This window comes from Protomyctophum parallelum, assembly GCF_964188405.1.
Source record: "Protomyctophum parallelum genome assembly, chromosome: 9".
In the NCBI taxonomy this organism is placed as follows: domain Eukaryota; kingdom Metazoa; phylum Chordata; class Actinopteri; order Myctophiformes; family Myctophidae; genus Protomyctophum; species Protomyctophum parallelum.
In genome coordinates, this window is record NC_139706.1 from 10878253 (window position 1) to 10896639 (window position 18387).

The 18387-nt window shown below is 43.1% G+C and overlaps 1 protein-coding gene across 1 annotated transcript in view; it reads right to left on the reverse strand.

The window, feature by feature from the left end:
* The window catches only part of kirrel3b (kirre like nephrin family adhesion molecule 3b), a gene marked incomplete at its 3' end in the record, with an annotated part of 258801 nt that overhangs the window by 65368 nt on the left and 175046 nt on the right, over window positions 1–18387 (reverse strand). The window contains exon 4 of the mRNA XM_083772969.1: window positions 11192–11349. Within this exon, the coding sequence (XP_083629095.1) occupies window positions 11192–11349 (158 nt within the window). The remainder of the gene's footprint in view (window positions 1–11191; window positions 11350–18387) is intronic.

An 18387-nucleotide genomic window follows, 5' to 3' on the forward strand; every position in this document is an offset into this window, starting at 1 on the left:
ATCTTCTGTTCGTGGGAGGCTGCACGGCAGCGTCAGTGAATCCACGTTATGAGTCTGCAAAGCCAGGCTAGACTGGACCTGGCCACTGACATATTCAATAAAGCATTCAATTGACTCTTTTAAGTCCATAGGCACAAAGTTCACTTTTATTCACTAGCATTTGAATCCTCCTGATGTGGCTTATGGTTTGGGATTGTGTCTATGACCATAAGCTGTGTGCCTTGTTGGTTATGTCAGTATTTATACAGATTTTTTTTCTTTTTTCTATGTTTGTACAGCAATTGACAACAATGTTCCCTCTAATCGGTCTGAGAAAAAACACTCTAACCTTCTAAGCACAACTTGAACAACTGCTGAGAAACATAATGATGAGTGCACTTTGTAAGTTATGGCTTATGCATACATAATTAAACGTTAGGCTATAAGGTCAGTTAAATTTAAAAAGTAAAACAAGTTTTTGCATATCCATTATTATTCAGTATTATATGTGAAAACATTTAGAGGAATAAATGTTGACAAAATGTTCTGTACATATACAATTGGCCTAAATGAGTCAACAATGCATTGGCATACTGATTGATATTGACAATATTGACTTCTCAGCCCTGGCTGAGAAGTGACGGGCATCATGATGAATAAAAGACAGTAGGTTCATGTATGCATGTAGCCTACAGCATAATGTGAGCATTTGCTAGGCTATAGGCCTACCATTTGTAGCCTTATACTACTTACTGTACTAGCCTTTTGGGCATGTACTGTAGATCGGGGCCCCAGTCCAGAGATGAAAATCATAATGAAATGGCCTAGGCTAACAATTTAATTTGGGGGTCATTGAAATAAAAATGGCTGAGAATCACTGGGTTAAACTAGTGTAGACTAGTTAATTCACAGAAAATAAAATAACATAGCCTAGTAGGCAACCTTATAGGAACAGGTGCCAACATTGGCACAGTGAAGGGTGATCACTGGCACACTGGCACAAGTGTGCGTGAGAGGATTTTTCCTTTTAAAATAACATTAAATTAAGCTCTCTCTCTCTCTCTCAAATGCATGCACATACTGTACTGCACATAATTCTACATTCATTCAAACTAGGGATGCACCGAAAGGGAAATTATTGGCCGAAACCGAATACCGAATATAGGAAACAGTTGGCCGAAAACCGAATACCGAATATCCGAATATGATTAATATTATACATCTTTTTTCCTACCTTTGCTGTCATGGCCGTACCTTAAAGCTACGTGATTTATGGCAAAATAAATGGTTATGGCCAAACTTAACTTAAATAATAATCACTATTATGGGTCCATAAAACATTTATTCAGCCCTTTTGAATGCATTAATTGCATACACTAATCGGTGATATATTTTTATATATTTATATATTTTCTGCGGCCGAATATTCGGTGCATCACTAGTTAAAATAGTATGTTTATACAGAGTAAGTACAGAATAAATAATCTTTCAATCACTTGGTAATGACTGTGACACAGTCCTGTATCTGAAAGGTCAGAAATGCAGTCCTTGCAACCACAATGTTTCCAGCCATACAGGTCTAGTCCAGAATGCCACTTAAGCACTATATACTTTGTTGTACAACAAATTGAAAAAAATGTTGACCTACAAGATTGTAGATGTTTGGAAAATGTGAAAGATTTAGAAAGCTTTTGCCTATAATGCCATGTTGAAAGTGGTTATCACTTAACATACCTACACCCGCACAGTATCATTGGTATGAAGTGTAACTGAATATCGCTGTTTTAGTATCCTCAATTAACCCATTAACCTGAGTTTGATTCTACAAATGTTATGTTAACTTAAATAATAATCACTGTTATGGATCCATAAACATTTATTCAGCTCTTTGAATGCATTGATTGCATACACTATTCGGTGATATATTTTCTGCCTATTTGGGCCGAAACCGAATAGGCCGAAAATGCATTTTTAGCCATTTTCTGCCGAATATTTTCTGCGGCCGAATATTCGGTGCATCACTAATTCAAACTGAACTCTGACTGGGGAGGGAGTCTGGGAGATAGGTGCATTACTGTATGTCTAATGATCATTACAATGTCCTGATGTGAAAGAAAATAGTCCAGAAGAAGAAATGGAAAAAGTATGGACAATCAGCATCTGTTGGAATTGTTTGTGGAGTGGTGTGGTGTCATAATTCAACATAATGTTGACATTCACACTGACTATTAGTCCAGTACCTGCCTGTAGACCCTATCGCAATTTGGTGTTGGGGGAATTTCTCACTTGAACTAAGTCAATGGGTCCCTAGACATGAAAGATCAATGAGGTGCTTGTCCGCCATAGTGCCACGAATGGCGCAATGGCCACATCAAAAATGGCCGCCATCGGCTATGATGAAAATCCAACCTTTTTGTTTTTTAGTGTTTAAGCACATGTAATACATTCATTTTGACTAATTGTGGTGTGTGGAATTCATTTCTGATATTGTTTTGATGATTTGGGGTGATTTTGACCTTGAAAGGTCATAGTCAAGGTCATTTTGCTATTCCACAGACCTTGGCCATAACTTGTCCATTTTTAGGAGTAAGAACAGGAACAATAAGTCTATTTCAACTAAATCTGACTCTTAAAATTAATTTCTGATATTGTTTTGACCATTAGGGATCATCCTGTCATTGAATTATTGATGTTAATGTCATTTTTCAATAATTCGATTATGATTCTTTAGTCGCTTTTACTATATATTTTCATGATTTGTTTTCTTTACATAAACAAAATACATGGGCATGAGCAAAACAACAACAGCACCATATGTGCTGTGTGAATAAGCCCATTGTACAAAAGACTCTGTCCATGGCCCAAATGAGCCAATTCATTGCTATGGCAACCCCATAGTGGAGGTAAGTCAATATATCATAAGAATCGTTCACTTGATGGTACAAGCACCAAATTTGGTACACAAGTGCTTCAGAACCTACTCTCTCAGAGAAGTACGTTGTCCACTTGAAAAAACTAAATGGCCACCATTTTTCAAGATGGCCGCCAAATGAAAAGGGCCTTTTGTGGCAGTTCTGGACAACCGTGGGTCCGACCAACTCGAGACCACTGTGTGGAACGTGTGTGTCGAATTCGGTGAAGTCAGTGGGGCAAACGGTTCTCGGGTTACATGGATTACAGATGTACAGACACACACAGACTTGAATATATGTCAATGGGCAATGCCCATTGGGGTTTTTTTTAGATGATGGGTAAGAAGAGAGAGATGTGATGTCAGGTGGTGTGGGCTAAGAAGTGGTCAGGGCTAAGATAAAGTATATGAGATGTACAGTAAGTGCAAAGAGAGATGGTGAGGGAGGGAGAAAATTATTTGTACCAATTGACCAAACAGTAGACAGTAGTGTAACAGGTTAAGGTGAGTATAGAGATGGAAATGTTCTAGCAAGTGAAGCCAGTGTATTGAGAATATGGGACATATGTGTCAGGAGTTATTTGCCGTACGGTTGGAAACGGTGGCACTGATGAAAAGGAGGCACAGCTGGAGGTGGCAGAATTAAGGATGCTATGCTTCTCATTAGGAGTGAAAAGGAAGGACTTGATCAGAAATGACTAAATTAGAGGATCAGCCCAGGTTAGAAGGTTTGGGGATAAAGCAAGAGAGGTGAGGTTGAGATGGTTTAGACATGTGAAAAGGAGGGATGAGGGTACATTGGGAGAAGGATGCTGAAGATGTAGCTGCCAGGTAAGAGGATGGCCAAAGACGAGGTTTAAGGATGCTGTGAGAGATGACATGAAGGTGGCAGGTCACAGAGGAAGATGTAGAAAACCAAACCAAAAGGGGTCCTCCCCTTTTCCCTGTGCGTGCACACACACACACACACACACACACACACACACACACACACACACACACACACACGGTACTGTACAGTACACTACAGTATGTTACAGTACAGTATTGTAAAGTACAGTAACGTGCGGTACGGCATGGTACAGTATGATACCATAAGGTATGGTACAGTACAGTATGATGCCGTACAGTACAGTAAGGTACAGTATGATACCATACCGTACCGTACCTTACTGTATGGTATCATACTGTACAATACTGTACTGTACTGTACCGTACTGCATGGTACCATACTGTACCATACTGTACCTTACTGTATGGTGTCATACTGTACAATACTGTACTGTACTGTACTGTACTGTACCGTACTGCATGGTACCATACTGTACCATACTGTACCTTACTGTATGGTATCATACTGTACCTTACTGTACTGTACGGCATCATACTGTACTGTACCATACCTTATGGTATCATACTGTACCATGCCGTACCGCACGTTACTGTACTTTACCATACTGTACTGTAACATACTGTAGTGTACTGTAGAGTACCGTGTGTGTGTGTGTGTGTGTGTGTGTGTGTGTGTGTGTGTGCACGCACAGGGAAAAGGGGAGGACCCCTTTTGGTTTTGTTTTCTACATCTTCCTCTGTGACCTGCCACCTTCATGTCATCTCTCACAGCATCCTTAAACCTTGTCTTTGGCCATCCTCTTACCTGGCAGCTACATCTTCAGCATCCTTCTCCCAATGTACCCTCATCCCTCCTTTTCACATGTCTAAACCATCTCAACCTCACCTCTCTTGCTTTATCCCCAAACCTTCTAACCTGGGCTGATCCTCTAATTCAGTCATTTCTGATAATGTCCTTCCTTTTCACTCCTAATGAGAACCATAGCATCCTTAATTCTGCCACCTCCAGCTGTGCCTCCTTTTCATCAGTGCCACCGTTTCCAACCGTACGGCATGGCTGGTCTCACTACCATCGTATACATCTTCCCTCTCACTGGTAGCCTTCTGTCACAAATAACTCCTGAGTCCTGACACATATGTCCCATATTCTCAATACACTGGCTTCACTTGCTAGAACATTTCCATCTCTATACTCACCTTAACGTGATACACTACTGTCTACTGTTTGGTCAATTGGTACAAATCATTTTCTCCCTCCCTCACCATCTCTCTTTGCACTTACTGTACATCTCATATACTTTATCTTAGCCCTGACCACTTCTTAGCCCACACCACCTGACATCACATCTCTCTCTTCTTACCCATCATCTAAAAAAAAAACCCAATGGGCATTGCCCATTGACATATATTCAAGTCTGTGTGTGTCTGTACATCTGTAATCCATGTAACCCGAGAACCGTTTGCCCCACCGACTTCACCGAATTCGACACACACGTTCCACACACACACACAGGGAGTGCAGTGCCCGGTCTCGAGTTGGTCGGACCCACGGTTGTCCAGAACTGCCACAAAAGGCCCTTTTCATTTGGCGGCCATCTTGAAAAATGGTGGCCATTTAGTTTTTTCAAGTGGACAACGTACTTTTCTGAGAGAGTAGGTTCTGAAGCACTTGTGTACCAAATTTGGTGCTTGTACCATCAAGTGAACGATTCTTATGATATATTGACTTACCTCCACTATGGGGTTGCCATAGCAATGAATTGGCTCATTTGGGCCATGGACAGAGTATTTTGTACAATGGGCTTATTCACACAGCACATATGGTGCTGTTGTTGTTTTTCTCATGCCCATGTATTTTGTTTATGTAAAGAAAACAAATCATGAAAATATATAGTAAAAGCGACTAAAGAATCATAATCGAATTATTGAAAAATGACATTAACATCAATAATTCAATGACAGGATGATCCCTAATGGTCAAAACAATATCAGAAATTAATTTTAAGAGTCAGATTTAGTTGAAATAGACTTATTGTTCCTGTTCTTACTCCTAAAAATGGACAAGTTATGGCCAAGGTCTGTGGAATAGCAAAATGACCTTGACTATGACCTTTCAAGGTCAAAATCACCCCAAATCATCAAAACAATATCAGAAATGAATTCCACACACCACAATTAGTCAAAATGAATGTATTACATGTGCTTAAACACTAAAAAACAAAAAGGTTGGATTTTCATCATAGCCGATGGCGGCCATTTTTGATGTGGCCATTGCGCCATTCGTGGCACTATGGCGGACAAGCACCTCATTGATCTTTCATGTCTAGGGACCCATTGACTTAGTTCAAGTGAGAAATTCCCCCAACACCAAATTGCGATAGGGTCTACAGGCAGGTACTGGACTATATCAAGACAATTAAAACATGTCATGTTCATGTCAAAAAAAGGTTGCAGATACCTGGCCTACATAACCATGGAAACAGTAGAAAGTGAATGTTTAGCTTCAGTAAGTTTTTAGTTTGTACCTGGATAAGTGCAAATCTCCGCTATGCACACAGGGGAACAATGTCTTTAATTATAACCATGTTCTTTTTCAGTCTCTTTTCATATGCGACGCAAAAGTATAAATTTATGTTTGTTTTGGTAGGCTAGATTGATCTCTCCTCCCTCGTCCTCCTCATGGACAGACACGCTATTTTGCGTTGGACAAAACAAAACCAGCCGAACCAACATTAATGTACGTACTGTAGGTTAGAGGAGCGCCCTTGTTGCCCAAAGGATGCCGGTTCCATTCCCCAGACGGGCAGGACAAATCTGGGTCGGAAAGTGATTGGTCATCACTCACCCACCCAACACAGCTGAAGAGCCCTTGAGCAAGGCACTGAACCCCCAATAGACCGTGCGGTAAGCCCCGCCCGCTCGCTCAGCTGCCTCGATACCGTTGTTAAGCAGGACAAACATCAGCGATCCTCCATTGAGCACCGTGTTATGTCGGTGTTTTTCCGAAGAGGAATAGAAGCATTCATATCAACAACATTCATACTCTAATAACGCCATGGTGAAACGTTGCTGTTGGGCGTCCTGCAACAGTGCTTCATAGGCACCCAGAACGTTTGGGGCATTTTCTTTTTATTCCTTTCCCGTGGGTGCGCACAATGTTTACATTCTAGAGGAGGAAGCGGCGGTGGCGTCACTCGTTCACCCTCCCTGCTACTATCATACTAGTATTAACGTCAACTTTTACTAAACAATGGTTAAATCAATCGTCTAATAAACAACTAACAACTTACCTTGGAGCAAATGGTGTGCTTTGTAACTTTCTAATCTCCACGCTCAGTTACTTGTGTTGGTCGGACTCGGACGGCAGCCACAGGCTCCAGCCTCCAGTCACGTTCCCTCCCACTGCGGTTCAGAAAAAGAACGCTGCTTACCATTTTCTGCACATTGTATCCAAAAAGTGAAGGTCCGCTAATGGTATAAACTATTTTGAATTTAGGAACGGCAAAGAAAATAGTTTAGACCATTAGCGGACCTTCACTTTTTGGATGCAGAAGGGGGTAAGCAGCGTTCTTTTTTTTCTGAACCGCAGTGGGAGGGGACGTGACTGGAGCCTGTGGTTGAAGACAGTTATGTGGCTGCCGTCCAACACAAGCAACTAGAAAGTTACAAAGCACACCATTTGCTCCAAGGTAAGTTGTTTGTTGTTTATTAGACGATTGATTTAACCATTGTTTAGTAAAAGTTGACGTTAATACTAGTATGATAGTAGCAGGGAGGGTGAACGAGTGACGCCACCGCCGCTTCCTCCTCTAGAATGTAAACATTGTGCTCACCCACGGGAAAGGAATAAAAAGAAAATGCCCCAAACGTTCTGCGTGCCTATGAAGCACTGTTGCAGGACGCCCAACAGCAACGTTTCACCATGGCGTTATTATAGTATGAATGTTGTTGATATGAATGCTTCTATTCCTCGGAAAAACGCAGACATAACACGGTGCTCAATGGAGGATCGCTGATGTTTGTCCTGCTTAACAACGGTATCGAGGCAGCTGAGCGAGCGGGCGGGGCTTACCGCACAGTCTATTGCTCCAGTGGAGCTGCTTAGTGGCCAACAAAATAAGACTGTGGTTGTACTGGTCAGCTCCCAGGTTTTAATGTGTGTGTCTGTGTGTTTCTATGTGCAGGGCGTTGCTGAAAATGAGCACTTGTGCTCAGCTACTACACTGGGCGAATAAAGGAAGAAAACAAAAGTGTTTGTAATGACGATGCAAAGCGAGGGTAGTCAGGACAGGCAGACAAAGTAACGCAAAAGCATCAAACCAGTTGGAAACTACAATACACAAATTATCTGGTCAATGTGGATTGTTTTTTTATGTGCTTTCATATGCTGTGTAGCAGTGCCCTGGTAGATTGCAGTTAGACCAAGGACTGGAGCCGTTGACCTTCTGGTAAGAAGCTTGCTTACCGCTCCACGGTACTAAGAATAATAACAAAAACCTCTATTCAAAAGCAAGTGAAAATAGTTGAATAGAGGAAAGAAGCACTGCCGTGGTCCTTGTATTTGTCAACTGAAAATAGGTGCTCTTTGGCGAGGGTTGAAACATGAAAGAATAAAAAAGAGGTCCAAGGCACTCTGTTCCAGTCAAGTGAAAAAAGGCTTTATTGTAACAGCATCATTAAAACAGACCTTCGCGTTTCGGCTATACAAGACTTTGTCAGGGTAAGGGTAAGTGACGTAAATATGAGACGTGTTGGGACAAATGACGTACATGTACATTTGCCCTTCATTGTCAATGGCATTTAATGTTTGTGTTGCAGACATTTTGTGGGGACAAAAGCTATGTAGGAGGGGCTAGCGCCCCTCAAAAAATAAATAATTTAAAACCAAATGAAAAAATAGGTGATATCACATTGTGAAATGTTGTGAAAATGTGTTATTGAATAACACATTTTAGAAAATGTATAGATTTTTCAACCCCTGGATGCTAACTATAGCACAGAAGGTCCTGCACCACTCTTTCCTTTTCTCTGAAGAGGCAGTGGAAGCAGGCCCTTCATCCACCTCTGCCAACGCCTTTATGCTGGTGATTCTCAACCTCTTTCATTTCAAACATCCCCCCAGTTTCATATGCATTAGGCCACGGGCATAATGAGCATATGCTCCATTCGATTTCAGCTCTGGGACCCTTAAGTCTACACTGTTTATTTAACTCTGAGACAGTACAAAGGGAACCAAATGGACCCGTTTCGTTTGTATACTCTCAGAGTTACTGCACAGACCCAAAAGGGTCCAGTTATACCCCTGGATGTCCCCGCATGGCCCCAATCAATGGCATTCATCTGCCCTTTGGAAAAAGACAGATAATGGAACAAGACAGCATGTAGAAAGAGTGGAAATCGGGGGAGGCCGTTATTAGCGATCTAAAGAGGATACTCTGCTTTGTGCTCCTTTTTAAAATGGGAACAGAAGGTGGCTGCGGAGTCTTGGAGGGTTAATGTCAGTGGAATGGGGTCACACGTTGATGATGCTGTACAGGTATTTTGAAAAGGCCCTTATCCTGCATCGATCCTGCGGCAGTCGTTCATTAGTACTGCAAAAGCCACAGTGTTATTTATTACTAGTCCATACCCGTCCGGGGATATGAGTACCAGATATCAGGGACTGAAAGAAACTTTGTACTTGGTACCTGCAACAGTACCTGCAACAGTTCCAACACACGTCAGCACACGCAGGCACGCACACGTCACATTGACGCGTCACGGATCAAACAATCACATGTCCCAGGTGCATCCATGCAATGTATTATTATAAATGTTTTAATCCGACCTCGCGAGTACAAAACCATTGTTTTTACACTGAGAGAAGACGGCACAGACTATGTGTCATCACACAATCACTTCTGGTTCAACAAAGGAGTTCACATCTATCAAAACAATGTAGTTTTAGCAGGATTCTGGCAACACCACCGAGTTTAGCCACCAGATGGCGGCATGTAATCGGTTTTAAAACTTCTTCTAGGGCTGGCTGTACAACATTCTTCAGGGCTTTGAGACTGACAGAGCGAGCCGGAGTTGTTGGTGGGCAAATTTATTTAGCAGATTACTGAGTGGGTGGGGTCTGGCATTCAGAAAACGTTGGCAATATTCATAGCCGGTATTGGCAGCAATGGCAGGCCAGCCGGAAATAAGTTAGACTATTTTCACTAGGTATGGGGCTTAGAATGTTGTATGTGCAACTATGCTGTAAAACCAAACATCAGTCTCTCAAACTGTTACTTGCCAGAGCATGTTTGTGATATCTTATTATCTTATGATGGCTGAAAACCGCATTTTCGGAACGACCCTGCCTGAAGTGGAAGAGTAATGTAACAAGAATGCAGTAAATGTTGGGTGGCGGTATGTGTGCGGCGGAGTGGTTGATACATGAACAAACTGTTATTGAGTATCATAATGTGCCATGAAAAAGGTCCAGAAAATTATGCATGCGAGAGGTCACATTATTTTAGGTTGGAACACTGAGAAGAAATCACATGGCACTGAAGAAGAGAGCGACACACAAGAGACTGTCTGGAAAAGGCACAGGGAAAAAAGTCTGTGACACTTTCATGATCTCACCATCTGGCTGTCTGAGTTGACGTATTTTCTGGGCAAAAAGGAGAAACATCGCTTAGAAATCCTAGGCACACCCTGGATTTCATTTTAATCAAAAGAGCAGCCTGAACGCTGAGGCAAAAGCCTAACAATGGTTCAGGCAATCACTCTGACACATCTGATGAATGCCTAGCCCTTGCAAAGTGGATAACAACAGTATGAAAAACGCAGGTGAAAGGAAGGGGGAAAACGAGCAAATACTGTGGTCTAATTTTCTGTCGTTTTATCAGATTTTAAACCTGTATTACTTGTAGCAGACATTTTAAAACCTTTTCCCCCCTGGCTCAGTCTGTCTTTTAATGCAAGCAAATTCAAATCTGTGTTACTATCATCTGTCACCATCCACTCTCCCTAGTTTGTGGACTGGCACTTATCTCCTCTCACGATCACTGGAATGTTGTCTGGGCTCGGGAACTATTTGTACTAGGTCCTGCTATGTCACTCTAGATCTGAACCAGCTGAATGACCGTCTGAATCATGATTGCAAAATGACCCACGCTTCATTCAGTGTCTGCCCTGGAGTTCAAGGCCTGGTTGAAGAGACTGTCATTCCCCATTCAGCATAGTAGTATGCTCCTAATACTGTCCTGGCTATTTCCCAGAGATGTATTTCTGTCACGTCTGCTTTGAACACCATCTTATAAAACATATAAAAGCACATCATCTCATGAAATATCATCTCACAAAACCCACCCATCCACCCCACGCCCCACCTCACTCTTTCCTCCCTTTCCCATCCCCATGCACCATGCACCATAGTAATCCAAACCTGGGAATGAGACACACCTCTATGCCTACCTTGGAGTACATGGCCCCATTGAGGACCTCTCCGTTGCGGATCCAGATGATGGAGGCGGCCGGCTTGGCGTTGTCGGCATGGCAGGTCAGATTCAGGGGGTCTCCGGCTCTCAGGCTCACCACAGGCCCCCCGCTTATCACCGGGTCCTCTGGGGGAACTGTGGGCGCAGGCGGGAAGAGGGGGGAGGGGAGGGGGAGAGTAAATTGAATACTTTAGCCAACCACAGAGAGGTCAATGAATGTGTTTAATGGATTATTAACAAGCACAATAGAACAATGTGAAATTCACTATAAAGGGAAAATGCGAGCTATTGATGAAAAACATATATAGTCGTAATCAAGGTGAGCTATTATGTAAGTATATAATATGGTTATATATAAAAAATAAAAAAATTGAAATGAAATGAAATGAAATAGCAAATTAATGGAAATACTAGCCAAGGATATTGCTTATCCAGCACACTGCTGAATAGAAAGAGTTGTGATGACCTCGATAAGACAAAGCTAATTACAAACGGTACCTGCAGGGGTTTGGCTGAATGGAACATATAACCTCCTCTAGCCTGCCTGAGTTATACTTAGTTGTACGCCGGTGTCTTGCACTGAAATTGGCAGATATACAAGCTCACAATGTGTCGCAGGGCGACACATTGTGAGATTGTAGATCTGCTATTTTCGGTGTGCGAGAGACACTGGCGCGGAACCAGGTACATAAATCTTGCATCACTCAACTATCTGCAGTGAAATGAGAACAGTGATGCTGCCAAGAGTTAAAAGTGTAATTCTGTAGTAAATTAATGAAGTATGTTTTCTCCTCCTCCTCTCCTAAAATCCCAAATCTCAGCAATCTGTGGTCATTTGTTCCGAGTAGGTAATGGTGTAGCAAGGACTCATTTGTATATGTAATGTAAAATGTAATACAAAACATATTGTGATTTTTATCACAATAATGGGACTGATCGGGGGTAGCTACTGTGGGACGTAAGTCGGGACTTGATCACCCCGGCTGGGTCACCTGAGTGAGGGGTATGATGTTGCGAGACCCGAAACCTCGATGACCTTAGATAATGGTGTAGCAAGGATACATTTGCATATTATGCAATCCAAAACATATTGTGATTTTCATCACAATGATGTTAAACTGTACGGTAGATTCTGCCCCACCACCACCATGCACGCACGCAGTCGCAAGCACAGTGGTGTGTACACAAGTCAGTGATTACACTCCTCTTCCTACTTTACCCCACGTGCTAATCACCCTGTTTTCATGCAGACAGCAGTGAATTATTGATTGGCCTCAGCGCTCATTACAGTGCAGATCTGGGGCAAGATACAAATTAAGGGCTATCAGCATCTGTCATGTTCACCTGCACCAGTGTCATGATAGGAGGTAAGACTGGCAGGAGTACAGCGGCCTGTCTGCTGCCAGCATCAATTAATAAAAGCAAGAAGGGAGGAATAAGGCATACGGTATTGTACTTTTAACAACTGCAGAGATAAATAATGTTAATGAGATTCCTGTACTTTCTGCATGGGCATAATTGGGGTTTGACAAGTGGTATTCTGCTTTTAGACTCATTGCATTTCATTATCATCAATGCTCTGCTTTCTTGCCTAGTTTGGTGTGTCCACTTGTTTTTCTTAAAGGGACACTTCACCCTTTTTGCTAAAAAATATATGTTAATGACGTTTAGAAGCTTTAGATCACTTTCCTGGGGGTATTTATGTGTGTAATATGTGGTTTTAGTTATTTTAGATTGTAGCAGTGAGCCTGTTGTCTCTGATGTCATGGACACTGGTCTCACTACCTTCCTGGACTACAATTCCCATAATTCTTTGGTGCACTGCTCCTCCTTGTGGATAGGGGGAGAGCTGTCTTACTGAGACAACATGTAGTCCAGGAAGGAAGTGAGACCAGTGTCCACCATGACATCAGAGACAACAGGCTCACTGCTACAATCTAAAATATCTAAAACCACATATTACACACATAAAGATCTCCAGGAAAGTGTTCTAAAGCTTCTAAACGTCCTTAACATATATTTTTTTGCAAAAAGGGTGAAGTGTCCCTTTAAGTGTGCCTGCTCTCCATGGTGGCCCATATAGCTCTAACCTGGTATATGTATGTCGATCCTCTATTAGTCTATTTCTTCCAAAACGTGTTCTCTTAGACTAGTTTTATAGGTACTGCCTACACTACTTACATGTAGGATCAGGCCTTTCATAGTGCCTGTCTCAAAGGGAGCATGGTTCCTTGCCTCCCTACACTGGCTTCCTGTGCGCTACAGGATCCAGTTTAATGTTTGCTTTTGAGTCTGTAAATGGGTTGGCACCAGTCTATATTTCGGAACTTGTAACTCCCAAAGTATCGACAAGGGCCCTGAGGTCGACTGACCAGTCACTTCTCAAGATCCCTAAATCAAAGCTGAAATCCCGGGGGGGATAGGTCATTTTCTGTTGTAGCACCCACACTGTGGAATGAACTTCCACCTCATGTCAGAGCTTCTCAATCCTTGTCTGTGTTTAAATCACGTCTGAAAACTCACTTGTACTCCTTGGCATTTGAACATACTGATAAAGAGTTGCTGCTTCCACTGCATTGTGTCCTTTGTGTACAGCACTTTGTTTCAACCTTGTTGTATAAAAATGTGCTTTATAAATAAAGTGGATTGGTTGGTTGCTATATCCTACTGGACCATATTACCTGTGGGTTTTTGTAAATAAACTACCTGAATTATTATGTGGGTAAACTTTGAGTAATAGGATAACTCTTTAAAATGTGTACATCCCATTGCATGCATGTGCACATTGGACATACAGTTAACGTATTCAATCAGGATTGGCGTGGTCCAATGGGAGGGGCCTAGCCTTAGTGTATACGCATAGTTTCATTATATAGATATTCCACTGTTAGGTTCTTAGCTTACGTATGATAATGATGACTTTTGTGTATTTGATGTATTACCATGTTTTGTTCTTGCTTACTGTAAATTGCGCTGGATTTAGAGTGTCTGCTAAATGCCTACATTGTAAATTGTAAATGAAAGTGCTTGGACTTGGAGAAAAAAAACATGGGTGTGGCTAAGCCACATTAGTTAGCTTGCAGAGAATGGTCCCTATTTTACAAATGATATACCCACTTATTGTGGCCTGTTTGGATATCTCTAGTAAAGCTGTTTGAGTGTGAAATGCTGTGTTATCTATACTGTATCTTGTGTATTGTTCCAATGCTCTTTAATCTGGTCTTCATTAAAATTCTATGAGAAAGGCAGAAGAATATCATGTCGGCACAGTAGTAGATCAAACAACAGTTGACTGATCAGAAGATTGCATTAGTTTATGCTCACTCTAAGAATAGAATTAACTGTAATGTATGCAAATGATTGTAAAAACTATGAAAAGGCTGGTGACTGTGTGACTCTTCCACTGGGGGAAAAATAGCAAGAGAAAATGTCAGGAGCAATGATGGCATTGTGACAATTGATTGGAGAGATCCAGTGTTATTGGCTTGCTGTCAGCACTCGCTCGCTCGCTCACTCACTCACTCACTCGCCCACAATGCTGAAACATTAATTAAATGTCAAGCATGCGAGGCATACGTAAAGCGGCAATTCTTTCTGATGGGACAAATTAGATGGAAAAATGCACTGGTTAGGGTAGTCTCTGAGAGCCTAACAGCATGTGACTGATGATGGCACCTACCGGTATGAGTGGTATAAGCCCATGAAAGAGAGGAGGGGGTGGTTTTTGCCTGTCATTGACTATACCTTGTTATAAATAGCGAAGGTGAAATTATGAGCCCTTTACTGTGTTAAATGGGTTCTCTCTCTCTCTCTCTCTCTCTCTCTTTTCACCACATCAAGGTCTTCGGTCCAAATGGACTCACTGTGAAGGCCAAGAAGTGAATCATATGACTTGATGAGACTTTGCCAGAGTTTACGCCCACACACTGTCTCAACAGCTCTCTCCGTGGCTTCATTTTGACCTGTAATACACTTAATTGTCTGGTTTTAAATCAGCAATACGTTTTCCCTCTGGAGGAGGAGAAATGGTGGTGGGCGGGGGGCGGGGGATGTGTGGTGTATAAGGTTAAAATGTAATGCACCCGTGGACCGTTCTATAGACAGAGCGGTTGTTGGTAGATTATGCAGATGGTCTCTGTCGCTGTATTTCAGTCAGTGGTCTCTGGAGGGTTTCCCACCAGCAGCATGCGGCAAACCGTGTAAAAGAGGGACACGCTTGGCTGCCTCCGCTATACATGCAGACAGCCTCCCTTTGCTTGGTCTCCTTATTTCCTCCATGTGTCACGCATCTGTCAACGCAAAGGTGACGGCAGCAGCATGGATTGACAATTTCCACAGGTTTACGACGTGCTTGTCACAGAAGCAGGTGCCCTTTGCAAACTTTTATTGTCTAGAGATGAAAAGAGAGAGAGTCCCCGCATCAAAACAAAACTAAAATGGCAGTTCTGAGATTCAATTGACCATAATACACGTACAGTACACATGGAAGCTTGTCAAGATGATAGCGTCCCCTCTCCCCAAGTATAACAGCTAAAAGAATTTCTGAGCTAACTCATGCATGTGCATCTTTAGTTTTCCTCATGGGAAATGGCCTTATGCCTGATCTAGAAACAACACAACCCTGTGAGGAAGGCCTGGGCAACAGCCCAGGCAGCCTCCCCTCATGAATATTAATGTGACCAGGGCAAACAAAGTTGAGCATAACTTAAGAGCTCTTTCTACTCTGCTGGGATCTTCCCGTCACCCCGACTGCAACTGACACCGTGTTCTGACAGTTATACAAAGGCTAAGGCCTCGAAGCTTGAGCTAGCCATCATAATTACCAAGCTGTTTGCAAACTCGGCAGCCCCTAATGGCTCTAAATTAGCACTTTGCTGGAGCCACACGATGGATCTGGCATAAGTAGTACGGTTGGTCAGCGCCTCGGATTGATCGCTCCTCTTTAATTACAGGACTGGCTTGCTGCTCATTGCCCCTGCTGCTGCTCCTCTCACCACCCTGTCAACGGTGGATAAAAGTATCCCATCCTCTCTTCTCACAAACGGACACTTACTGTAGCCTTACACACATGGACATGCATAGAGGTGTGAGGGTGCCGTGTCATTAGCCAGACAGCTATTGTTCCGGCGGACCGTTGGTCCAACTTGCGCGCACTAACCCTATCCCTGACACCTATAACTACATGCGAAGCCACATATACAGTAGACGGACTAATGGGATGTCAGCGTTTTGGGCCGTCCCCTGCAGGGAGGCACAAAAGGTGTACCACTTTTTTTAAGCACTGCCACAATAATGCAGAACCTGATTGGCTGAGAGATCACACAAGTACATTATGTTTTTTAGATCTCAATGTAATACATTAAGACTTAAGTTAGCAAAAAAGAAAATATTTTTTGAAAGTAAAAGGCATCTTGCAAGTCACACATCAATGGGTATAATTTCACATGTTTATGCTCTAAGGCTAGTCTAAGCAGAACCCCCACTGGCCTGTCTGTCACATTTCAAATAAGCCAATCCTGCAGGCCCTCAGCCAGGGGATGCCAGTACGTCTTTCATTTCAACACTGCTGGAATGTAATGGAATTGGATCACCTCAGCAGATTTGCGATAAGACGTTTTGTGTTCATTTCATGTTTCTCTCCCAAACCGTACTGCTCCAAGACATGGCTGCATGGCCATAAACCTACAGCTGCTCTGTACTGTACGTCTTGGTGGAAGAGAGAAATGGTGAAGTCAGACGTATTGGGTTTCAGTGAGATCATTTACTTTTAGTGTATAATCAAAGATATCCATAAACGAGACTGAGGCTTATCGATGTGTAATTAACCCAACAGCGTGATGCAGTATGTCTGTCGCCTGCGAGAAGGAAAGGGTCCAAATAAAGCCCAGGGTTATAAAGCTGCGATAGCTGCCTTCTGTCCCGCGAGACGTTTCAATTCACCCAGAAACACCTCCCTGAAACCGTCCATTCTTAAGGAGAACGATTCATACGTTGTTGCACGACGGTCCCGCGGCATGGCGAAAACAGCAGACCCACAAGTGACATCATCACGTCGCAATCCGCAACGCGTTGTGATCTTGCAGGTCTGCCATTTTCGACATGCCACACCGTCATGCGACGGAACATACATCAGGCGCTGTAATTGGCCGAGAAGTCTACTTTGGTCTGGTAAGTGGGTCGCGCCCTGAAAATGGCTGATCTACAAGCTCACAGCATATCGTAGCATGACACATTGTGAGCTTGTAGATCGGCAATCTTTCAGTGTGCGACTCCGCATGCAACAATGTGTGACATGCCCTATACTGCTGTGGCTGAGGGGTGTTGCCTAAACCAGGCCAATGTCATCATGCTGCGCGTGCAGTCGTGCACACAGCACACACACACACGCACACACACACTGACCCTGGCTTCTTATGTGCTGTGAGCCAAAATGCAATTTGGAGGTGAATGAACGAGAGAGAGCTCTCCCATCACAAGGAGCTGGGAAGATGTGGGGTTTGCGGCGGCTGGCGTTTGTAGTGGCGTGCTTCAGTCAACGTGCCCTGAACAACAATAAGGCTCCCAACTCGCCTGTCTATTTCGGAACAATGCCTGAGCCGCCTGCCGTGGCGACAGCTTGCAGAGTTTGTGATAGATAGAGGGGAGGAAAAAAATAAAATAACAGAAAACACAAGCGAGTGGAGAAAAAATACCCTGTGTGGGTGCATGGATACAAAGAGACATGGTGGCTCACTGGCCCAAATCACAGGCCCTCTTCAAGTGCTGTCACCTACGCCTGTTTGAAAGCCACAGGATCCTATGACATGCACACTGCACACACGCACGCTCTTTTCTCCTGCACAAATACCTGCACGCACAAATACCTGCGCGCATTGGGATAGAGTCTATCCGTCTCGTCTATCCGATGCCTGCACGCACGCACGCACGCACGCACGCACGCACGCACGCACGCACGCACGCACGCACACACAGAGTTGGATGCTAGAATGAGATCGGACAAAAGAAATGAAAGAGTGATAAATGATAAGTGTCTCCTGCAAGCTTCCTCGATTCCAGCCATGAGTGATAAGTGATGGCTCTCAAACTCACCTTGGTGGGCGAGCAGAGACAGAGAGGTAATGAGTGGTAGGGGGTCTCGTTTGAGGTACGTGTGTTGGTCACACAGGCGGATAA